The 10,820-nt window shown below is 37.3% G+C and overlaps 1 protein-coding gene across 1 annotated transcript in view; it reads left to right on the top strand.

The window, feature by feature from the left end:
- Positions 1–10,820, top strand: part of nrap (nebulin-related anchoring protein) — a gene marked incomplete in the record, with an annotated part of 27,192 nt that overhangs the window by 2,783 nt on the left and 13,589 nt on the right. The window contains 20 exon segments of the mRNA XM_014007567.1: positions 147–245; positions 452–562; positions 672–776; positions 1,623–1,727; positions 1,813–1,920; positions 2,081–2,188; positions 2,361–2,468; positions 2,781–2,897; positions 5,063–5,167; positions 5,267–5,374; positions 5,947–6,051; positions 7,255–7,353; positions 7,463–7,567; positions 7,664–7,771; positions 7,897–8,004; positions 8,082–8,279; positions 8,360–8,464; positions 8,554–8,652; positions 8,723–8,827; positions 8,974–9,081. Of these exon segments, the coding sequence (XP_013863021.1) occupies positions 147–245; positions 452–562; positions 672–776; positions 1,623–1,727; positions 1,813–1,920; positions 2,081–2,188; positions 2,361–2,468; positions 2,781–2,897; positions 5,063–5,167; positions 5,267–5,374; positions 5,947–6,051; positions 7,255–7,353; positions 7,463–7,567; positions 7,664–7,771; positions 7,897–8,004; positions 8,082–8,279; positions 8,360–8,464; positions 8,554–8,652; positions 8,723–8,827; positions 8,974–9,081 (2,214 nt within the window).

Here is a 10,820-nt window from a genome sequence, read left to right as displayed (position 1 = left end):
AGGCTTTTTTTAAAAAAAACGTGAACTGATAAAAAACGCTTGATTCTACTGATTAAAAGCTTCCAGCCATCAGTAGGAATGTTTGTGTTTATGTACAACTGTGTGCCAGCTTTGGCTTGTTATTTATTGTTCCTGTGCGCTTGTAGCTGAAGTATGGTGAAGACGGAGAACACTTTCAGTCCACCTTCCACTGCGACATGGGATCCATGGAGAAGTCTGGTCTAACTAGCCAGGTGATCAGCCAGGTGAGCCAGACAGCAAGCTTGCCTTTACACAAAGTCAGAAAGAGGGTTTCTATTTTGGTTTTGCTTAAATTCTTTATTTTTGCATTACTCTAAAATAGTTCTCTCTAGCGGTCCAAAGTAATTTAATGAAGTTGTTAATGTTTTAAGGTAAAGATTTGTGTCTCAGAAATGTCTGGAACTAATTGTGTTTATTTGGCTGTCTAAAGCAGGSCTTTCAGTCTCAGTCAGAGTTCTCCCAGCAGCAGGCCTGGTACATGGGGACRGTGACCAACCAGGAAGTGGTGACAATGTCTCAGGCACACAAGACAATCAGTGATGTGGGTGCACATACACCTGAATCCCTAAAGATGCTTTATTTAAGTTATATTTAAAGTTTTTTTTGGCTTGTAGATGTTTTTGCTGATTCACTTTGTGTTGCTGTTGCAGATGAAATACTCAGAATATGAGGAGTCTAAAGGAAAAGGCAGCTTCCCTGCCATGATAACACCAGGCTACCAGGCGGCAAAGAACGCCAACACTTTGGCCAGTAGTGTGAGTAACTTGAGAGCCAAAAACTGAATGTATCTCTGYGATTTTAGGTTTCAGTTTCATGTCAAATATCAAATCCAAACCTAAAATTTAACATTTCAATCTTGACTTTTAGAGCTCTTAATGGACAGTCCCCTCAATGGTACAGAAATTTTGACTCCTAATTTGGAGGCCTTAACATACTCGAAAACTCCTTCACCCAAAATTGTCCCCTGGCGAAAATCGCATGATTCCTTTGGAATTTTTAATGGGTGTGGCCAAATGACTCAACAGCGCCACCTAATGTGAGATAGAGGAACTGGTAAGTCCTAGAGAGCTGAAATTTGGGGCATTGGTAGAGCTCCCCAAATCAAGAAAAAAAGTCTCTTGGAGGTATGCCCTAAAACCAACAGGAAGTCGGCCATTTTGGGTCAAATGTCAAATTTTGGCTGATTTTTACCAGTTACTCTATCTCACGTTAGGTGGCGCTGTCGAGTCATTTGGCCACACCCATTAAAAATTCCAATGGAATCATGCAATATTCGCCGGGGGACAATTTTGGGTGAAGTTTGGTGAGTTTTCGAATATGTTAAGGCCTCCAAATTGGCMATATACTCTTCTGACTTCTTTAAGAATCAGCTTCAGACTCGGTTGATCAGACAAGCTTTTAGCTAAACGTATTACTTAATGTTTTATTAGWTGCATTAACTTGTTTTACGGTATGCTTTTATGCTTGTATTGTATGTTTGGATTATTTTTGGTTTGCTCCATACGAAGCGCTTTGTGATGTTTAGCTGTGAAATGTGCTATACAAGTAAAATGTAGTCACTTACAAATCAAAAAACTCAATGTTTGTCTTTTTTTTATCAGCTGGAATATAAAAAAGGACACGAAGAAAGAGTTTCAAAATACACAACATTTGCTGATCCGCCGGAGATGCTTCTGGCCAAGAAACAAGGACAAATTGCCAGCGATGTGAGCTTTCTATACAGGATTTCTGGATTACTTTAACATTTTGAATGAGTTAGTCAGTCATGTGTTGCTTTTTTTCCCCCATCAGTATGCATACACAGAGGAATATGAGCAGCAGAGGGGGAAAGGTAGTTTCCCAGCACATCTCACTCCTGGATACAAGATGTCAAAAAAGGCCTTAGAGCAGGCCAGTGATGTGAGTCACCACACAAAATACTTTACTTATAAAGTACTAATAATACTTATATAAAGTATATAATACAATACTTATATAAAGTACTTATAAAACTTATATATTACTTATAATACTTTATAAAGCACTTTTGCTCAATGCTGATTGTGTCGTGTCGACCCAGATTAAGTACCGTCAGACGTACGAGCAGGAGATAAAGGGAAAAGCCAGCGCTGAGGCAGCAGCAGCTGAGGTGGTCCACGCCAGAGAAAACGCAGAGAACTTCAGCCAGGTGGGATTGTGTGTTTGTGTGTAAGCAAAATATCTCACAAACCAGAGGATGAATTTGAATGAAACTTGCRGACGTTAATTACTGACCGTACATCTACAAATGGTTATTTGTTGGACTCAACCCAGTTGAAGATGGCTGACATTAAAAACACGTTCAAATACATGTTTTACAGATCGCCTACACTGAAGCATACGAGCAGCAGAGAGGTAAAGGAAGCTTTCCTGCAATGATCACTCCTGGCTATCATCTCGCAAAGAAAGCTCAGGAAAAYGCCAGTGATGTGAGTATTCAGGCTTCAGAACAAATAACTGTGAAAACTTATAATGATGTCTGAAGATTTRCATCATGTGCTGATAAAAAAAGAAGCGTGTGTCACTTCTGTCKCTATGCGAGCTGCTTTTAAACGCAGCGTGTGAGATCCTCAGCCCCATACATCATCTGTGCGTGTCATTACTGAGCAGGACCGTTGAGAGACAACAATGAGGATATCATAACTCTTCAAACTGTCTGCTGTGATAGAATTAGACTGCACGCGTGTGTCTCTAATCTCCCGGGCCTAACGTGTCACGGATCATCCGTCATTGTGTTGCAGCTGAAATACAGGAAGGACCTAAACAAGATGAAGGGCACGACACACTTCCACAGCCTGAGCACTGAAGACAACCTGAGCCTGAAGAAYGCCCAGAAAATCAACAAGATTGTCAGTGAGGTGAGAATGATGGCAGGGGTGGTTCTAGGGGCGGGGCCACAGGGRCATTGGCCCCTGCTGAAATCTGATTGGCCCCCTGAAGTGCCCCTGTCCTGTCACTCATCTGTCCTTTACGTGGGGGAGATGATGGTGGATGCAGTTCCATGTTCAAACACTAGAGGTGCTAATGAGTCAAACAGCAGTCCAGAATGAAGCAAACTTACAGAGTTCTTCTCTTCTTAAAAYGTGAACAATCCTGCAAAAAGTCTTTGAACTGACARATGACRGCTGGATTTTCTCACATGTGTGTTTGAAAATATTTTATCTATGTACAGTAAAATGTATGAAAAACTGGTGAGGAAAATTTACTCTGCAAGATTTTTGGTACCACTATACAATCAAGCCCCCCTTATAGATGGCTTATAAAGAGTTAATAAATAGGTTATTAATTCATTTGTAAAGTTTACACTTCATAAATCATTAATAAATGAAACTGGAAAATTTGTCTCTTTCTCGTCCTTAATCATTGCACAATAAACACTTATTAATATTTTAAGTGTTTACAGATTAATTAATAACGTATCTATAAACTCTTTAAAAGCCATCTATAAGGGGGGCCTTATTGTAAAGTGGTACCCTTTTTTAAAAAAAAGAAATTACATTACATTACAAGTGTTTGAAGTGTAAAATGTACACACTGGGAATGTGTATGAAAGGATGTTGAACAAAGGCTTGGCCCCTCAATGAATATTGTGGCCCCTTGATGGCCCCTTACTCAGAAAAATCCTAGATCCGCCACTGAATGACAGACTAAATTGGATTATTTTCTGGATAAAATAGATTTTTGCATGTAACCAGTCTAAATAAGCATATTTTATACATACAGTAGATGCAGTGTGTTTAGGAGTTGGAAATGCGGGGTTTAGTGTCAGTTTAAAAAAACCATGAAGCCACCCAACCTGCATTTCCAGCATCCTTAAAATGTCTGTGTGAACGGGTTACAGCTTAAATTCAAGGCCAAGAGCTTCCCACCAAACTCACTATAGTTCACCTCACACAATTTGTGTGATAGTATCTGCAGGTTTTTATAAAAGAGTACAWAGGCTGCCATGACAGACCTCTACTTCCACCATCCGCTTTTATACTTCCGGGTACCCAAAGCAAAATCCAGAATTAATACTCACTATATTATTTTCAGTCTACCTAAAGGTAATCGTCGCAAACTATGAAATTAAACATAATAAAAAAGGTTATCTTACACTATATCAAATGGTGCAGTTTGTGGAAATATTACTCTGGTAGTTTTCCAGATATACTGATACGCAATTCTGAAATGTAGGTATGCACTCAATGTAAACACAGCAGTTTCATCTGTATATACTGAACATATCTGAGGGTAAATGTGTATAAATGTTTGAAAATTTTCACATGTCTCCATCCCATTTGAGTGGCCTTTATTGACCAATTTTCATCCACTTTCGCTCTTTCATTAAGTAAACAAACACTTGTATTTAGCAGACGCACACAAATTTTGCTTACAAATGTTTAATTTAAGGACACATTCGTCCTTAATATGAGAAAGAAAATTGTGCAGACTTTGTTTCTAACTTTATGAATTTTCTTGGAGAGGTCATTGCAGTGAGTAGCTTTATTGTAATGATGTAAAAACTTTTTAAGCTTCTGTTTTTTTAACCAAATAACCACAACTCAGCTTGCAAGTTTAGTTTTTTTTTTAGTATTACTGATTTTTTTAGACTTTGACATCTTAAATAGACAGTATAACCGATTCAAAGTGCCAAAATGAAGATTAACTGAATTAAGAAATTCAAAACAATATATTTTTAGTCTCATTTCATTCCAGGAATGTCACACCAAAATGTAATAAAATGTGCATTTTGCTTTGTTGAAAGGTTCTCTGGACCCAAATCTTTAGTAAGAAAAATATGTTCTCTTTCATTTTCTCTTTGAAGGATTTTTGCATTTGAATTAACATTTTAAGTGTAAAATTATAGCAATGAGCTCATCACTGTATCTTCGAACAATAAGTTACAGAAACTCTTGCGCAACTCTTGTGGTGGTGACTGATCAGCAGAAGGCTTGTCAAACAATAAGAAATCATTTTTGGCACTTGGGTGCTTCTAAGAATGAAGAATAAAAACCAACATGACTTGGCCTTCTTTCTGCAGGTGGAGTACAAGAAAGACTTGGAGAACACTAAAGGACACAGCATTAACTTCTGTGAGACGCCACAGTTTCGAAATGCTGCAAAGGTCGCAAAGTTCACCAGTGATGTGAGTCATAAGACTGAGCAACTCACAAACATGTTAGACATTAAAAAACCTGCCCTTTAAACATTTCTTTATGATTCTGTCTTTTTTTTACTGTAACAGAACAAGTATAAAGAAAAATATACAAGTGACATGAAGGGGCACTATGAAGACTCGGGTTTTGACAAGAAGACTCTGCATGCCATGAAAGCAAGGAAGCTGGCGAGTGATGTAAGTCAGCTTTTTATTCAGCATATTTAAACTCAGAGGTGTATAAAGTACTTGAAAAAATAACAGAGTAACAGTAAAATACCTTATCAGAAAATGACTGGTAAAAGAATTGTTCACTGATAAGAGAAGTACTTAAGTCAAAGTCATAAAACTGCTCACAATAATTGGGAAAGTAAAAGTAAAAGTACTTTTGCACACTACTTTCATTATGAGTCTGTCATATTTAAATTATAGCATGTAACAAGTTATTAGATTTTAATTTAAAGAATTATCATTTTTATGGTTTGAATATAACAAAATAAAAGTAAAAGTTACAATTAAAAAACACTTGGTAAAATTACAGACCCTCAAAAAATGTACTTATTGTAACAAAGTAAGTGTATTTTGTTACWATATACCTCTGTTTAAACTACATTTGCTTTATTTGAATCTGGTTTCATCACATCATGGATTGGTATAAAACTATACTTTCTTTCATTGCACTATTAACCTTTAAAACATCTACTGAGGACAAAGAAATGTATAAATGCTGTAACTAAGATGTGCTTCATTTTGTTATTTTTTTGTTTCAGATTTCTTACAAACAGGGACAGGAGCAGGAGCAGGGTGAATACAACTACCCAGCCACTCTCACACCGGGGTACCAAAGCCAGAAGAAGCTCGACCCACTGAAAGACGTAAGTTCTTCTAAAAGAATTCATGGTTATGTTCAAAATATTATCAACACATTCTGAACACCAGTTTTAAAAAAACCACTAATCTTTTCATACTTTGCTTCCAAGAGTTCAGATACTCCATAAATGAAAATAATAAGATAAATAAAACGCTTTTAACAACACAAAAGCCCTCTTAGAACTGCCGATCCAGACCATTTTGWAAGAATACAAGAAGTTTTGTCATCTGAGCTAATAGAAGCAGAACATTAGCTAAAAGCTAAAATCAGCAAAATGTTACAAAAKTAGCTAAACACTGGCCTAAAGCTAGAAATAGCTAAAAGTTTGCTAAATCAGGGGTGCCCAAACTTTTTTCTCAACAGGGCCAAAATAAAAATCTACCCAAGGGCTGCGACCAAATGCAAAAAATACAAACACTGCTTCAGTAAAGTCCTTTTTAAATTWTGATTAAGCTAGCAGCTAGTGCATTGACTCGTTTTTTGTTTGTTTGATTTTAGCCCGTGAACGCTCGGGCAGCAAAGGCTCATGGGACATTTTTCTAAATTGATCAAATATGAGTGTTTGTGGTCTACATGTGTGCTTAAAGCTAATCTAAAAGTCGCTTGTAGTTACTTGTATTTCATGTTTTACCTTAATTTAATATAATTCAAAGATAAAGTCAGCACCGTGAGTGAAAGTGGCAAATAAAATAGCTTGACTGGCCAAATTTGACCCACGGGCCCCACTTTGGGTACCTCTGGACTAAATGTATCAAAGGCAGGGTAAAAGGAGCAATAGAATATCTAAAAGTAGCAAAATGCTACTGAGAAGCTAAAAGTAGCTAAAGCTCAGCTAAAAGTCTCAACAGGCTAATTAAAAAAAGGCTGGCTAAAACCTAAAAGTAAAAAAAGATCAAATGAGCTGAAGTTTTTGACACATGTATGGATAAAAAAGCTCAAAGTTTACAGAAACAGTAATATTGCCAAAATGAATGTATAAAAACCCCCAAAATGTAATAAATTTAAATAATGAAAAGTAAAAGCTACAATAAAAAGAACAGATCAATGATGACAAACAAATTTGGCAAGAAATGAGTCAGCTTTTTGTAGCTGAAACGTAACGTTAAGTGTTTACTGCGTTATTAATAATGATTAATTTTTTGTTTGTTTTTTATGAGGTAACCTTTATTCTAAAATTGTGTTGTTGTTTTTTTTTTTTTTCTCACAGAAAAATTACAAGCAACATATTGAGCGGGTCAAATACAAATCTGTGACTGACACACCTGAGATCATTTTAGCCAAGAAAAACGCTCAGCTGGTCAGCAATGTAAGTAAACAATTTGACTTTGCACATGCGCTTTCATCTACTTTAGTTTTAGCGTAATTTTCCTAATGTTCCTTTATGTAAACTCACAATCCTTATGCCCCCTCCACAGTTAAATTATAAAGCAGGCTATGAAAAGACGAAGCACCAGTACACTTTATCCCAGGATCTGCCAGAGATCCAAAAAGCCAAAGAGAACGCAGCTCTGTGCAGTGATGTAAGTTCATATTTGCATGTCTTACATCCCTCTGCATCCACTTCATCATTTGTCTCTGTCGAGTTAAGACTTTAAAACCCATAATTTTCACTGTAGATCAAATATAAAGAAGAGTGGGAGAAGACAAAGTCTAAAGCCTGTGACATCGGCGTGGACGACCTGAGCGTGCGAGCTGCCAAAGCCTCCAGAGAACTGGCCAGTGATGTAAGCATCCCCGCACTCCTCTTCTCTGAAAACAGATGCAACAAGASTGCAGGAAACAAAAACAAYAAAGTTGATTTAATCCAGTGTTGGCTAATGACATTAAATTGGATGGTCATGTGTTTTAGATTAAATACAAAGAGTCCTACTTGAAAAACAAAGAGAAGGCAGTTGGGGTTAACGTGAGYGACTCCAAGACTCTACACTCTCTTCAAGTGGCCAAGATGAGCAGCGATGTAAGCAGGCTTCAGGCTTCAAGTGTGTACAAATTCAAAGATGTCAGAATTAACGTTCTTTGGTGTTGTCACTTCAGATTGAATACAAAAAGGGCTCGAAGGAGAGCCAGGCTCAGTACAGCCTTCCTCTGGACATGATCAACCTGAGCCACGCCAAGAAGGCTCAAGCCCTCGCCAGTGACCTGGAATATCGCACGAAACTCCACGACTACACCGTCATGCCGGATGACATCAAGGTGCAGCAGGCCAAGAAGGCCTACTCTCTCCAGAGTGAGGTAGGGAGGATAAGTCAACGTGCGCATTTAAAGTGTTATTTTTTAAAAAATAGATAACTGTTATGTCCTGTTACCAATAGAACAAGTACCGTTCAGACCTGAACTGGATGAAAGGGGTGGGCTGGGAGACGGAGGGATGTCTCAACATTACTCAGGCCAAGAAAGCTGGAGAGCTGCTCAGTGATGTGAGTCCATGCTTTGAGCTCATATTTTTTATTCAGAGTACTTCTGCTCCTCGTGACGTTTCGTCCATTTTTCGACTTCCATCCCTCAGAACAAATACCGTCAGAAGGCTGACAAAATCAAGTTCACGCAGGTGGCCGACGATCTGTCCATCAAACACGCCAAGAAGAGTCAGGAGCTGCAGAGCGATGTATGTGATGCAGCGTTATTTGCTTCCACTCTTGTAAATGTATAAATACTATATAAATCTTTTTTTTTAGTTGGCATACAAAGCAAACACCGAGCAGATAATCCACCAGTACACCATGACAAAGGACGAGCCCCTTTTCAGACAAGCTAAAGCCAACGCTGACCTACTCAGTGCGGTAAGCTATGATCACCTTCTGCTTTGTCTTTATTTTTTGCCTTATCACATTTTTAGCAGAATCAAATTTATTGAGAAAATGAGTTTTCTGATAGAGGTCAAGACTTTTCTGTAACTCACTTGTGTTTCCTTTATTTGTTTTCACAGAAAACGTATAAAAGCCAATGGGAGACACAGAGGGAAAAGGGCTTTGAGCTTCGTTTGGACTCTCTGTCCATACTGACAGCGAAAGCCAAGAGAGACCTGGCCAGTGATGTGAGTGTTTTCATTTCAAGTGAAAAGCTCTAGATGTTTTTTTATGAGGTTTACAGCTTTTATTGGTTGCTTTGACACAGCAGTCCACAAAAACTCCACGTGATCAAAACAGTGAACACACAGGACTCAACAGTGACACGACGATCAAAGTGACACATTTTGTTTGCATACGGCTCTAACCAAGCCAAAACATTTAAAAATATGAAGCAAAAGCAAAAACTGCCTTCAAACAACACATCTTGCAGCCATTGTCTGACATTCTTCTCCCTGATGGACACCACAAAACAACACTTGGTGCACCAACGCTTGTCTTTGTAGCCTATTGCATCCCTTTCATGCCATTTGTTATCTTTCCACTCAGAATGTATCAAATGTTCCTTCTTGCAAAGAATTCCAAGACATTTTTTCAAACAGTGGCTACAATATGAAATGCTGTAAATATTACAGACAATACAATACATGTAAATCAAAATACATAAAATCTATCACAGAATAAGAAATTAAAAGAAATTAAATCTATTTGATTATTAGAAATACCCACTAGTGGTAATTGGTCTGTTCTGTCTTGGACCTCCTCCATCCTCATTGATAAAGAACTACACAGATGTTGCACAGGCCTGCAGACTGGTCGCTAAGTGAAGATTTTTGTGCAAGAATGTAAAACAGGTGCTTCAGTGATTTCATACTGAGAGGTAGGTAGCTTCTAACAGTCAGGAACAGGTGGTTTATGTTTGTCATCAAAGCTAAAACAATGGAGTTTGGACTGCTTGAATGATATCTGTGTTCACTGTTCTGCAAAAGAGTGAAGAGAATGTGTCAGTCCATTAAAAAAAGGTTAACACATTTGCAAGAGGTGACTTCTGCTGCTGAGTTTGTGATGATGAACATGAGTGGAACCTAGTGTCTTTAACATCAATGGCTCTCATGGAATTGATTGAACWAATAACTGCTGTTGATCAAAAACAGCATTKTGTTAGTATTTGTGTGGATTTAAAGAAAGCCTAACACTATTGATCACAGGAAACAGTTTGTTACAAGTGACAAATTAGGTAATATCAAACGTGGAGTTCCACAGGGTTCTGTACTTGGACTAAAGTTAATTACGTTTTATGTCAATGACTTGGTAAATGTGTCAGGGCTTTTTAAATGTGTTATTTGCAGATGATACTACATTTTTTTTGTTTGGGTAAAGATATAGAACGGATGTTTGAAATGATGCAAACAGAATTTGTTAAAATACAAACTTGGTTGCAACTTAAATTAGAATTAAATTGGGATAAAACTAATTATATGACATTCAGTAATATAAAGAGAACTGTTGATGTTCCATTTAGAGTTGATGGTGTTGAAATTTTTAAGGTTAGTGAGGTGAAGTTTTTGGGTGTCTATTGATGAAAAACTAACATGGAAATCTCACCTTAATCACTTAAAAACAAAAATAGCCAAATCAATTGCAGTATTGCATAAAGTAAAGGAGTTCTTTATGATAAAGCTCTGTTAATATTATTTAATGCAATAATTGTTCCACACTTGATCTATTGTATTGAAGTCTGGGGTAAAGCATGTAAAACATTTACAAATCCTATTTTTATTTGACAGAAAAGAGCCGTAAGAATTATCACTAGAAGACATTACAGTCACCCATCAAATACATTATTTTATCAATTGAAATAATTAAAATCTTATGAGTTGGTTGATTATAATATTTTGCATATAGTTACTTGAACATTATTATTGCT

The sequence above is a fragment of the Austrofundulus limnaeus genome, unplaced genomic scaffold (genome assembly GCF_001266775.1).
Source record: "Austrofundulus limnaeus strain Quisiro unplaced genomic scaffold, Austrofundulus_limnaeus-1.0 Scaffold43, whole genome shotgun sequence".
In the NCBI taxonomy this organism is placed as follows: domain Eukaryota; kingdom Metazoa; phylum Chordata; class Actinopteri; order Cyprinodontiformes; family Rivulidae; genus Austrofundulus; species Austrofundulus limnaeus.
The sequence above is the reverse complement of the archived record's forward strand: the minus strand, read 5'-3'. Positions and strand labels throughout refer to the sequence as shown.